At 44.6% G+C, this 14028-nt stretch overlaps 1 protein-coding gene across 1 annotated transcript in view; it reads left to right on the top strand.

Annotated features, from left to right (window-relative positions):
• Positions 1-14028, top strand: part of RHOT2 (ras homolog family member T2) — a 410048-nt gene that overhangs the window by 151477 nt on the left and 244543 nt on the right. Inside the window, exons 5-6 of the mRNA XM_086941319.1 lie at positions 10973-11026; positions 13546-13598. Of these exons, the coding sequence (XP_086797445.1) occupies positions 10973-11026; positions 13546-13598 (107 nt within the window). The remainder of the gene's footprint in view (positions 1-10972; positions 11027-13545; positions 13599-14028) is intronic.

Genomic DNA, 14028 nt, shown 5'->3' with positions numbered 1-14028 from the left:
ATTTCTGCCCTCCACTTTGGGCGGGAGAATCGGCGGGCTAACCAATGTAGGAGGAAAGTTGTGCCCTCTTTGCCAACCCCACCCCTCAGGTGGGGTAGACAACGTGAAGCACACATCTCAGTCCCCTCCATCTTGAAGGTGAGGGGACCCAGCCAGGTAGGGAGAGGCTCATGCCTCCTCCCACTGGAGTGTGGCATGATAGGGGGTGTACCAAGCCCAAGAAAGAGACCCAATGGTCCCGACCTGCACACCCATTTAACACCCCTAAATGCAGTATTTAGGGGCAACCCTGAACCTTACCTCCTCAGATTCGAGGAAGAAAGAGCCGTGCCGAGCCAGGAAGAAGAGGACACCTACTGCTTAGGCCCCAGCCCTACCAGCCTGTTCCGACTTCTACCTGCCTACAGCGAGAACCCTGGCGAGTCCAGCAGCTCCCAGAGCCTGTAGGACCTGCCATGTAACCATCTTTAAGACTCTGTCTCCTGTGAGCACCAGATTTGCTAAACCAAGACTTACCTACAGAATCCTGATCTATACAGCTATGCGATTTTGTACCACTCTGCTCCCGATGCCATCAACCAGAATTCGAGTGGCCCAACACCACGAGGGGAGTCTACCCAGCGATCCTGACCTGGGATCTTGTGGTCCCTGACCTCCCGCAAGCTTCAAGCCGATGCCTGCAGCCTCAACCTGAAGGGTCCACCTGACTGTGACCAGATCTGGTAAGAAGAACCTGACGCCAAAAGACACCCCTGCACCCGACGCCCCATGGCTTTGAGTGGCACAACCAACAATGTCCAGGCATCCCCCAAGATCCCAACTTACCCCTTCAGCCGGTGGTCTCCTCCAGGAAGCCTCCCTGTCCGAGCCTGCAGCATCTTTACTGAACCGGAAATCCTCATTGAAATCCACAGGGTCCCCGATGTCGCTTTAAAACACTGCACCCATCTCCCCTGTGCCGTTGATGGTGCAGCTCCTGTGCTGATTGTTGGACCCTGCAGTGCTGATCTCTACTCCAAGAGCTTTGCTCCCACAGCCAAGTGTCCTGCTCGTAAGCAGTCCCTGATCGAAAGTCCCTTTAGCCCCATTGGCTAACATTGAGTCCCCGCACTTACACCTGTTGCCCCAGTGCCGCTGGTGGTGCAATTTAAGTGCGTGCTTAGACTTTGAGGAACCTTGAACCCTAACCCTCAAAACTCCCTTTCGTAAGACATTTACTTACCTGTGAAACCGCTAATCATTTTTCTCCTATAGGAACCAAAATTACGAGTTTTTGTTAAAAAAATGTGCTGTGAAGATTTGGCTTTCGCTAGGTTCGTTGGCCACGTTGGCTATCTTGAATGTAAGCACGTTTCGCATTTGTCAGCATATTGTTCTGTTCCGCTCCGTAACAGTTTCTGCCTGTGTTCTATGCAGACATGAAATGTGAGTACCACTGGGTGTGTCCGCTGTCACAGGGTGCTGTGGTAACACTTGTGCCACTGTCTTGGATGCATTCTATTCTTGTGGCATTTTCTACTCTTCTTCCCTGATGTTGGGAAGGGTCTTTTCTCACGCCTCAAACCCTGTCAGGGGTTTTGCCTATGGGCAGTGGAGTCTACGCCAGACACGTCACTGCTGTGTGTTGCCATGTGCCCTTAGTTCTTTCTGCCTATCCCTGGCCAGGGCTCAAGTCCTTCTATACATTACCGCGCAGAGCTCAGATACTTCTACTCCTGCTCCTGTTTTCGGTGGACGTATTCTGTCTAGGATACTCTCTGACATCATGCAGTCTCTGTATATGGCTATGTACACATTATTTCAGACACTCTGTGTCTTTCTGACTTATTCCTTGTTTATGTGATGGTCAGTACCCCCCCACCTGTCATGTGGGAGACTAGGTTTCCTTCCCAGATGGGGAGAATGGTGTCGCCTTTTCAGTATCTTCACATTGTTATGTCCCGCGATGCTTACATTATATGTCCTGCGATGCTTTACATCGGTTCTGTTGGTACCTATTGTGCGGCTCCCTATTATCTAGGGCTGCTCTTCGAGTTTCCCTTTGTCTTTCATTGTTCATGAATTTTTCATATATATCTATATGTATTCTGTCATGAGGGGGACACATGACGAGACAGCCAGCATGCTAGGTTTCCCCTGCTGCGGTTCCTAGAGCTTTGCCCCAGATTCCGTCTCTCTCTCTCTCTCTCTCTCCCCCCTCTCCCCCCTCTCTCTCCCCCTCATCCCCCTCTCTTCCCCTCTCTCTCTCTCCCCCTCTCTCTCTCCTTCTCCCTCTCCTTCTCTCTCTCTCCTTCTCTTCCTCTTTCCCTCTCTCTCTCTCTCTCCCCCTCTCTCTCTTTCCCTCTCTCCCCCTCTCCCTCTCTCCCTGTGCCTGGCCTTGCTGGTGTCCTTATCCATTGTACCTCTCGGAACAGTTGGCCGGTTGACTACCTGGTGATGCGCCCATCTTTCTCGGCAAGGTACACGTGGTGTCGCTGTTCGATTTCATTGGGATTTTTCATGTGTGTGGTGTGGTTCTCGTTGTATACACTGTCTGCTTATGTGTATTCCTGTCATCTACGTACAGGTGTCTCCTGGCAGTCATAGATCTGTATATCTCAGTATGGTAACATTGGCCCCCTCACATGTCATTTTTAGCATCCACTGTTGTGCATGATCAGTTGTATGCTTGACTCTGCCATACTGTTTTTGTCCCTTCTCTGGGACTTTGTCTCTTGCGGATCCATGTGGTTCCTGTGCTCAATTTTACTTCCTTGTAGAAGTTTGTGGCATTTTTCCATTATGCGCTGACCATTCTGGTTTTGCACTTTGATTTAGTCCCTGTCTGGACGAAAGAGGGCTTGTGCCTTCCTCTGACGGTTTGTGGTACCTTTGCTCCCCTTGCTCATACTTCCAACCTGAACTTAATGGGTCTGGTGTCAGCCACACTGGCATAGCGGTCCCCACTGTGTTTTAGTCAATATTATTGACTGGTTTGTTCTCTTTGGAACTTGGTGGGTTTCATTCGCAGACCCTCCTACAATGGTTTATAGCTTTGGTATATATCCTAAGTTAAGGAACATGCGGCTAGATGTCTCTATCAGATGAACGAGTTACTTACCTTCGGTAACGATGTATCTGATAGAGACACAGTCTCGCTGTAGATTCCTTAACACCCGTCCAGCCTCCCCACTTAGCGAAGACCCTACCAGATTGGGTTCTACCCATTTGCCTCCTTACAGGTGGCCTTGTCTTCATGTGGGGTGGTCTGCTTCACCTCCCTCCGTGGCGGGATGTCTCATTCTGCTTATCTGTTGCTTCTGCACCCATTCTCGTCCTTGGGTGGTGAAGTTATGTATCCTTCCACGTTCCTCCACCCTGGTTCTGTGAGAGTTGAGATTTTTCATGTTCTGCTACCCTCCCTTCTACCGTCATCTACTCCTTTCCCATTACTTTGGGGTCTCCTTGACTACGCTCTGTTCAATTGGTTTAAGGGTCTATTTGGCTATCCTATAATCAATAGGTCATTTCTGTGGTGTATGGTTGCACATTCTCTGATGTTGTTGAAATGTGGTCAATTAACATCAGTCATGTTGTTCCAGCTGTGTTGCCCTTTACAGTTGCATCTTGTGGTTGCAGACTGCCTATCGTTTGTCATGACATTCATTTCCAGCGGGCTGGCGAGCATAGAATTGCAGCCGCACCCGATTACTTAACAGGTCTTTAAAAGACCATTTGCTTGTCACCCCTTCTTACAGCCACTCTGTCTATGGTTGGAAGAATTACCCCCCCCCCGCAATATTTTTCAACCCCCCCCCTCCAGAAATTTGGCTCTAGTTGCCCGCCTGGTGATCATTACCTTTTGGAAGGGATGCACTTAATGAGAATTGTGTGTATGTGCTATTTGCATAGCACAAACCTAGCAAAAAAAGCAACCAAGCGCTCTACAAGATGAAAGGCAAAGATATAGTCGGTGAGCGATTGGAAGAGAAGTGGTGGTCCCTTACTTTATTGTTTTGTGGTGCTGGTGAACCGTAACAGGTTTGAGTTAGTCCTGATGGACACATGGATGTTGTTCCAGATCCTTGGTAGATACATGGATGTCCTGTTGCTGTGTTTTTTTAATTTTTTATCTCGTTTGCACTCCATCTCCGGCCTAGTTGTGCCCTTCTTTGAGTGTGCTGAGACCAGTACAATATCAAAAATCAGTCAACAAAAATGTAAAAATAGGGGTAAATGAAACCTTTATAACCATTGCAGAAAAAAGACCACCACTGGAAAATAAAAGTCTCTCTCTACCAATAACAAGCATTGGCATAGCCAATAGGTCTCGCCTTTGGGACCTTAAAAGTTTTTAGCCATGCAGCACATTATTCTGGGTGCTTAACATTTTCATTTGCACTTGTGACGTGATGGTGGTTGGAGGTCAGGGTAAGGAAGAGGGATACAAGGATGGGAGTTGGTAATCTTTGTTACATGTAAGTGCAGTGGTGTCTGCCAGACCCTTGTAAACCTAACAAAAACTCCAAATACATAAACATACAGAGAGGGTCTTTTGGCCAGCCCTCTTTTGTCTGTTCAAGTGTCATCATTACACTGCTTCCCCCTCATGACAGCATACTGCCTAGGGCACTCGTGTAACTAATTTCTGCCACAGTCTCTATTACCCTGTGAGCAAGAGCATTTATCCTGGTAACAAGTGCACACCTGTCTGAAAATGAGTTTACTTCATTGTCTGGGCAAGTGGACAGTCCTTTAGATTTCATTTTGTTTCTTTCTTTTATAATTATGCTTTCATTTATTTTGCTCTACTTGTATTTTGAGCAATCTATCGGGTGCCTGCTTGCCCTTCATTTAATCTCCAGGGTGCTGCATCTTGTGCTGCCACTATTTCTAAACTGAGAAGCCACTTTAGAATGATATTGTCCATAGTGTCTAATTATTTTACCTATTCAATATAGTCACTATGTTTAGCAGTATTACGTTGGCCACCTTGGCTTAGTACAATAGTAATGACCATACACTTCAGCATTCAAAGATGACAGCCCAGTGCGATGATAACTAAGCAGCGACCTTGGAATAATATTGTGCATAACTTATCATTGTTTTACCGCTCAAAGATGTCCAAAACATTGCTTCTAAATATAGAAGCTATGATGGCACTTTAAAACAATAATACACAATGTACAATTCAAATTCAAGAAAGTCATCTGCCACATTTGGTATTTTGTATTGCAAGCATATGTGCGCCAAGTTTAGGTGGTGGCACATTTTCTTTTTTCTACTTTTCAATCCATATCCTTGTGGGAATTTGTGTGTCCGTTTTATTGCAGATGAATAAATGCAAGAAGGTTTCAATGGATGGATGAAATGCATGAGTGCAAGAAAGAGTGAAAGCTCATTAGTGGGTAATAAGCCACTTTCAGTTTTAGGTCAGACCTACTGGCATTGAAAATGGACGGAGGCAGCACTCCAATTGAAAAGCCTATCACTAGGACGGGGGATTAGAGCTACCAATGGGAGAACTCGCTCTGATATGGAAGGTTGCGCCACATTCTCCAATGGGATCAGGAGTAGTAGAATCGATTACATATTTATAAGTTTAGAGCTCTGGTCTAGATTAGTGGATATGGTGGTATCCATAGACTGGAGTGTGATCATGATCCTTTGATACTGACCCTAACTAGGATTGGTCTTGATCTCCCAATGGCTGACATCGCCTCTACAATAGGAGAGGTGATCATGTCCCAAGACTGCCGCAGGTGAAAATGGGCAGGGGCTTAGAGGATGAATGTCTTCTAAAGCAGATTAAGTCAACCACGGATGAGACTCTAGCACTGATTTTTTTTTTTAGAGACAAATGCCAATGGTCCGTTAGATCTTATGAAAGCCCCTGAGGATCATTTTGCTAAATTAAAGCTACTATTTACAAAAAATTAGGAAGCCGCACAAGCCCCTTCTTAAAAAAATTGGCTAAGTGGTATAATGAGGAATGTGGAGCTGCGTACCGGTACCGCTCAAATGCAATTAGGTTGGGAGTCCCCGTAGAGGTGAAATTAGCAAGGGCAAATTACAAGAAAGTCCAATTAAAGGCGAAAAAAGACTTTGATGAAGACAGATGGGCTAGCCTACTAATGCCAGTAATGGGAAGAACTGGACAAAAGTATGGCAATTGGTCAAATGGGGTAGCAGTCCAACTGGAACTTCACCAGTTAATAACGTTCCTCTCGAACTCTGAGTACAGCATTTTCAAGGCCAATTTTCTTGCCCTCATAGTATATGTACTAAGTAGCCTGAGGTTAATACTGAGGCTGTTTTACTATTTAGCAAAGGAAAGATTGATAGAGTGCTAGACGCGGTCCCTGCCGGGAGGGCGCCTGGTCCAGATTGCATTCTGGCTGACCTCTACAAAAAGGATAGGAAGACCTGGATTGAATACATTTTAACGTAAATGCTATAGCCAGTGGTGCGCCAATACCTAAAACATGGCCGGAGGCTGAAATTATTCCCATATATAAAAAGGGAGACCATGCCAGTCCCAGCAATTATAGGCCGATAAGCCTAATAGATATCTTAAAAAAATAGTTGTGAGGCTTGTGCTAGGTAGAGTTAACGAATGGATTATAGACCAGGATGTTTTATCTACCTATCAACCTATCAAGCGGGTTTTCGACCCCACGTCGGCACCATTGACCACGTTTTTAGATTTATGATGATCTATTGGTCCACAGTGATTTTAGCAGGGGGAACCCTCTCTGCAGCATTTGTTGATTTTAAAATCGGCATTTGATTTAGTACCCCGCCATAAGCTGTGGGACTCGTTAAAGGTGGCCGGGATGCCCAAAGAAATCCTTGGCTTCATTATTAAACTGCATGAGGCAAATTACGCTCAAGTAAGGTGGTGGAAGCTGGGTGAATTAACTGATTCCTTCCCAGTCAATAAGGGTGTGCGGCAAGGGTGCGTCCTTGCCCCCACCCTATTCTCCCTATTTATAAATAAGGTCATCGCATACTATTCCATTTTTCCAACCGATGCACCATTTCTTGCCGGTTCAAGGGTACCAATATTAATGTTTGCAGACAACACATTAATTCTATCTAAAACCCAGTCAGGTCTGCAACGTACCCTTGGTCTATTTGTAGTTTACTGCAATGACCATGAGCTTGTGGTAAACGTCGTCAAAACCAAGTTCATGGTATTGCATAGGCACAAATGTTTCAAGGGTAGGGTAGCACTGGATAACGTACTATTGGAACAGACCAATACATTTACCTATCTAGGGGTAACTATGGGTAGGAAGATGCATTGGGTTTCCCAATTAGATGTCTTAGTTCTCAGGCATAATCAGTTGGCTGGAGCCCTATTAAAGGAACAATGACTGTCACATACAAAACCTATAGGGCCAGCAGTAGCTATTTATAATGGGAAAATTAAAGCTTCCATTATATATGGCGCCAAACTCTGGGGGTTCGAAATCTATTACCCCTAGTACAAGCACAAAATAAGTTCCTGAGATCTCCGACTGCCCTCCCACAATCTACACCCATGAAGCCTTTGCTCTTAGATTTGGGCTGCACTGCCCTTGAGGAGGTCGCAGGTTTTAGACCTCTAGCTTATTGTAGGAGGCTTTGGACCACCCCAGAACTGGCACTGTATACTAGTGCATTAATGCACATCAGGAGTGCTAATTTATCTTCTAAAATTATATGGCTGCAGAAGATCAAGTACAATTGGAAGGAAATGGGGCTTAGTCACTTGTGGGACGACCCAATAGGAAACACTTTTCCCAACAAAAATTATTTTAAAGTGTTTTATTGGGATATGATTACTAGAAAGACCCTGTCCGCCGTGGGTAGTACCTCGCTTACAGGTACTTCCTAGATCACAAGTTTTCACCGAAAGCAGAACCATACTGGAATTTGATTACTAAAACTAGTGATAGGAAACTATATCACCAATTCCGTGTAGCTACTCTTCCCTTAAGATCGTTGCTAAATGAAAAAAGCCCATGAATATCAATTGCCCTTTTTGTTATACCCAGGAAGAGTCATTAACTCACATACACTTTGTGTGTCCCGCTTATAAAGGCCTCCGTTGTCGGTGGCTCAAGCCATTGTGTTCCAATCTTGGCACTAGATCTTGTATGACAGCCATGCACATCCTGATAACGAACACGCGTGCAGACATTGTTATTGCCACTGCGAAATTCTTGAGTTGGTCCTGGGCACTGAGGAGGAAAAAATTGGAGGCTGTTGGGGAATTAAATTTAGTGCCTGAGTGTCCTAATGTAAATTGGCCTTCCTCCAGAGACTAACTGTAGGGAAAAACTATATCTGATTGATTTTATTTATCTTAACTCTTATAGATTCATTAGGACTTCGATAATGTTGGTATTAATTTTGTATGAAATCTGTTTTTAGGGTGTTATCCCTTTTATTGACACTTTTATGTATGTATTGTGTCTTTTAAGATTGTAAATTATCGAATAAAGACAAACTGATGATGATGATGATGAAAATGCTCGTTTTTAGCAATACTTCTATAACTGGACCCAGAATAGACTGTGAACTATAAGAATGCTTATTAATAACAACGATATTCTAAAGAGAAGTTCAACCAAATATCGGATCGCAATGAAAACAACGCGATTAGATTGAAGATGGCAAACTGCATGATAAACAAAACCTTAATTACAAGCCCAGCGTGATCACCAGGAGCAAAAGATACAGCATCATTAGACATTGGCAGACCACCTGGAGCTGGAGGTGCGAGCTCAGGTACTTCCCATCACTAGGCAGCAGCGAAAACAAGGGGGATCTTTGGGATTTTTCAGCTGACCTGTATAAAATGCAGCACTAAGGCCACACAGGTATGCAAACCTTGAACACACTGATCCATGTATTTGCACGTAGGGAAGCCCTCTTAGTTGCGGATGGGTTGATGGAGTGCCCTCATCTGAAATGAACTCAAAACTGCCCCTGTACCTGGTCATACCTCTCTGCAAAGCTGGGCGCACCGCTGACATTTATGGCATCAAACAGCTCCACACCTGTATCAGTGGCTCCATGTCTAATGCCATTACGCAGTCCAGAAAAACCACTTGCACAGCCCAGAGCGTCCCTCTCGCCCAGCAACTATACGTCATACGCATTGGAACTGGGTATTTGGAAGTAAGCTGGAGTTTCCTGGCCCGGGACCAGGGTTCGATTCCCGACGCGGCAGGTTTCTGGACCAGGGTCAGCGGACTCGATAATTCTCTCGCCTCGGTGCCCACTCTGATCAGCGATCACACTCGGCAACTCTGGGCACTAGCTTGCCTCATCTTCACTAACGGCCCCATCAGACCGCCGGGGATGCCTGGTCTCACCCTGGAGATACCCATTAAGGGACCATCTCTCAGGGAAGCCAGGAAGGGTTTCGCAGCGGTCAAAGCGCGGGGACACGCCGGTGCGCGTAAAAACCCAGCGCTATATAAATGCCCCTATTACTATTACTATTACTATTTTTCTTTAAAAGCCAATCACATCTCTAAAACTAGTATGACAGACCAGACCGATTGACCGCGAGAAAGAGGCTTGATACGCAGAGATGTGCCGGTAAATGGCTTTACAGATCGTGAAAGTGTTCAGTTCCGCTTTCTCGCGCAGGACCGTAACAGCATTAAAAACTTTTTTTGTTAATTGTATGAACCGAAGGTGAGGCACGTCTGTAAGGTGAAAGTTAACCCATTGTGGGAGCAAGCGGCTGGTGCCGCGATAATTGATAACATATGGCGCCAGCCGCTCGCTCCCTCAAGTGAATCGCCAAACGTGCTCTATCCTATACAACACATGTGCGTTGCTTAGGTGAGACCTAAAAATCAACTTTGATGCAACTTGCACACCACATTTTAAAGCCCTGTAGAGTTAACTGACTGTGTAAAGATCCTAATTGGCTGATGGGGAACAGAAATGCTGTTGTTGGGGACTGTGTTTGTAGCTACTCTTTCATCATAGCAAAGCAAATCTCCTGAGATTCCTAGTTTGTAACCTGGCTTGAAACACCCACAAAAACGGTTTGTTTGTATGGTTTAATGAAGCCCTGATGCCTTTGGATCTTCTGCACAACCCTGGTGCTGTAAACCAATTGGTACACTTGCTATTACATGGTGAAGTCTCATGGGGCTTCTGGCCTTGCTGTACACAGTACATGCAGTCGGAATCACAATGCACACCACTGTTGGGGGTATTGTTTGAGAGAAAATTATATGTAGCCGTTGCACGTTACAGACCTGCTGCTCTCCATAGGTTGTAACAATCTGGGTATGTTTTTAACTCCTTTATAGAGTCAGGGATACTGTTTATGATGCCCCCAGGGGACTGGAGCAAAGAAATGGGAAATGCTTGTTTGGAAACTGGTTTAATGATGCGCACAAAAACAAGATGCCACTGTTTTGGGTCTTATGGACGTGATGCTTTCTCCCTTCACCTACCCAGTCCTGTTTTTATCCCTCCCCCCCCCCCCCCCCCCACCCCCCTTACTGGAGTTATTCACTCTTCATTTCCAATCAATCAGTTCTAATGCACTGTGTGTCACCCAAAGTCACTTGCTCCTCCTAAAGCTACAGGCTTACCCGAATAAGAGTCGCGGTTGGCTCCCACATGAGTTTAGCTTCCCCAAAGCGTACCTGCATTGTCAACTGCTGTTTGTGTTGCTCTCTTAAGTTTTTGTGAGATTCTGTTCTTTCCATTCCCTCACCTGCCAGACTCTCTTCTATTCAATCAATGTGTAGGTTGCCCTCACTGCTCATGGCAGAACCCCAAACATAGCTGATTGCTCAATGAGTTTTTCTCTTCCTTGCCTTTCGGTAGGCCGGCCTTTCTGGTTCATGTGTATTCCTTTCACTTTCCGTGTTCCATGAATGAGGGGATCTTTCTCTCAAGTAGGACAAATTCTCTAACTCATCTGAAGAAAACATTTTGCCATTCTGACAGTTTTTTTAATTTTTTACAGGCTAACGTGGTGTGCATTGTATATGATGTCACAGATGGGGCCACAATCGAGAAGGTAAGGGCATCTCTCTGCAAGTCAATGCCATCGCTGCAAGACCTTTTCACTAGCCTTACTGATTTAATCTTTTTTGAGGTAGAAAAACCTTCAGGTTGCTGCCCTACTGATCTGTTTAAAGCACCCAAATGTGCAGCTTTTCCCTCTCTCACAGTATCTAAAATCTACCAAAACCCAGGTCTGGGAAATGTTCTACGGTGGTATTACACTCATGAACTTGCATATGAGTGATTATTCTTTTGGATCAGCTTACTTTATAATCTCTGAAACACATTATTTGTTTCTGGCCCCATTGTGGACTATGCAACACTGAAGATGTTGCACTGTCAATCACAAATTTCGAACTCTGCCTTGTTCCCCTGTCCGTCCCTTTCTACACAGAAACATCCACTATTGCACCTTCCGCCAAACCTGTTGCTATCTCCTGAAGAGTTGACAGTCCCAGAGGTGCTTCATGAGCTCTTCCATAAGAGATGACTATATGGACAGCTCTCTGAAATTATGGATCCAAAAACTAGTTCCCCATTCCAGAACCACATGAGGAGGGATTTGCATTCATTCCCCCCCCCCACCCACCCTTCAGAAAGCATTGAAATCTCTGTGCTCCTTTAAGAAGCACCTGTCAAAGGAACTACACATTCCTCTCACCCTTTCTCTCTGTTGGTGACCTTATCACACATATTGTGTGAAATGTTGTCTTTGTGTTAAAACTGGCAAGTATGTGTTGCTGCAGCAGAGCCTAGTGATGCACGAGAGAAACTAGGTCCTGCTGGAAGGCACAGTTTAGCCTTTGCGTGCCTTCTGAACAGAAATCTGAAGATGAAGCACATCCATTGTATGGATTGTATTTGGTGTTTATGTAACTGAGAGTTCTAAACTTGTACCTGCTCTCCACCTGTTGCATGTCTACACTGTCTAGCCACATACCTCTTCTCCTGTACTCATTCAGCTATACATGTTTGCGTGGTTGTATTGTGCATACAAGGAGATAGGCAGAAGAGAGCAAATAAGGTGCTATTTAACTAAATGCCCCACCTTGCTTGGAATCAAAAGGGGAAGATATTCTAGCATGAGGCTTCAGCTAGTGTGTTTGCTGTTTAATTGTTCTTGGGTCTTGTTGTCTGTAAGACCTTATTCAACTTGAAGATAATGTTGAAATGTTAAGATGTTTCAATACTTGCATCTCACAGGTATCAAGCTTGAAAATTTCTCCAACTCAACAATATTTCGCAAAGTTTGATCACTGTATCTGTTTAAAAATATACCCCCACCCAGACAAACAATTGGTAGAATCTTCTAGTTGCTAATTGTGGGATAAAGTGCTCCAGACGCACCTCATGACTCATTAAAAAGTGCAGCGAATATGCTTTCTATAACTGCCCTGACACTCTACTACTTCTCCCCACCATATACCTCCAAGGATGCCTCATCTTCCATTGTAGTCTAGTGCCCAAGATTGACCTAAGAAGAAGGCTTGGATCTCGTCACTGGGTAACCTCTCAAAGGTCTTAGCCTTTTGAGGTGGAACACAAACCCTTAATGGTTTTAATGTCCTGCAAGGATTGTCTTTGACAATGAGGCTTAATCAAAAATGTCCTTGTAATACTAAGATCTTAACTAATGAAAGCACTATGTGTACTCAAATAAGACTTCGCTTTGGATTTGCAGGATTTTTGGCGCAGCTTGTACCGGTCGATTATAATGGCATTATAAAACAACGTTTGTGGTAATGTGTTTCATTTCCAGGTTGACTGTTGTGAACTGAAGCGCACAAAAGCCACATGTTCCACAGCATAAATTGTTTTGCATTATTATACATCACTCCTGCTTTTGCTAATAGGTAATTTGCATTCCGAACAGAACAACAGCTCCAGCTTTTGACAGAATTGTCATATTTCTCTAATAAGTTGCCACATCGTTCTAGAGAGATCACTGTAGGAGAATGTACTATTCCTCTACGAACATCACTATTCTAACTTGCAGGCAGTTCACTCGAGGTTTCTGCCTGATGCAGAAGAGCCTATTGGGAATGGATGACATTTTTGGTTTCACCTTATTCTTGCTCCTGCAAGTGTGTGAAGATAGTGAGTTAGAGTTTAAGGTTGTGCAGCAGTCATTTAGTAATTAAGATGCAGTTGACCTGACAATGTCCAGCCATGTACTCTTGATGTGAACATATTGGACCGCTTTGTAAGACTGAGGGTGTGATTTAGATCTAGGCAGAGGGGAATACTCCCTCACAAACGTGACGGATATCCTGTCCACAGTATTACGATCCCATTGTATCCTATGGCGATTGTAATACGGCAGACCGGATATCTGTCACGTTTGTGATGGAGTATTCCATCTGCCGAGATCTAAATAAGGCCCTGAGTGTTCACAAAGGGTGCTACTAATCCTATGTATGGTTTTATCAGCTGCTAAATGCAGTACTTCCCAGATACCTTTACTTCACATGCAACTACACAAACCGGCCCATATCTCTGTCAGAGGGCTCACCATGATCCTTCCTTTTTCAGATCAGTTCAAAGTGGATTCCATTGGTGAATGGAGGAGCAGAGAAGGACTCCAGGTATGAGATGGAATTGGGGGGCTGTTGGTTCCTAACTAAAAGAGTGCTGTGTTACGTGATACGATAACAAAGTAAGTAGGATTGTGAGTTACGTTTTTAAGGATGATAGTTTGGTAATGGACCATTGTGTTCAAGTTCATACCGTTCATATACAAATTCATTTGTCTTAAAATATTCCAAACAGCCAGGCTAAGACCCAGTATCTTTTTTCTTGTCCTAAGATTGTATGTTTCCTGCCTGGTCAGAAGTCATACTTCAGGAAGGAAAGTCTGTAAGATACAACCTTCTCTTGTGATAACCCCTGTATCAGATTGTAAGGCTTAGATGTAACAAAGAACGCATGCAAATTCATCCTCAAAGTAGCTACATAATTAATAGCCACTAAACAGAGTATTTGTTTGAATGGATAAATGACAACAGAGAGAGCATT

This window comes from Lissotriton vulgaris, chromosome 10 (genome assembly GCF_964263255.1).
Source record: "Lissotriton vulgaris chromosome 10, aLisVul1.2, whole genome shotgun sequence".
NCBI lineage: Eukaryota > Metazoa > Chordata > Amphibia > Caudata > Salamandridae > Lissotriton > Lissotriton vulgaris.
Note: the sequence above shows the minus strand (reverse complement) of the source record. Positions and strands in the feature narration are given on the sequence as shown.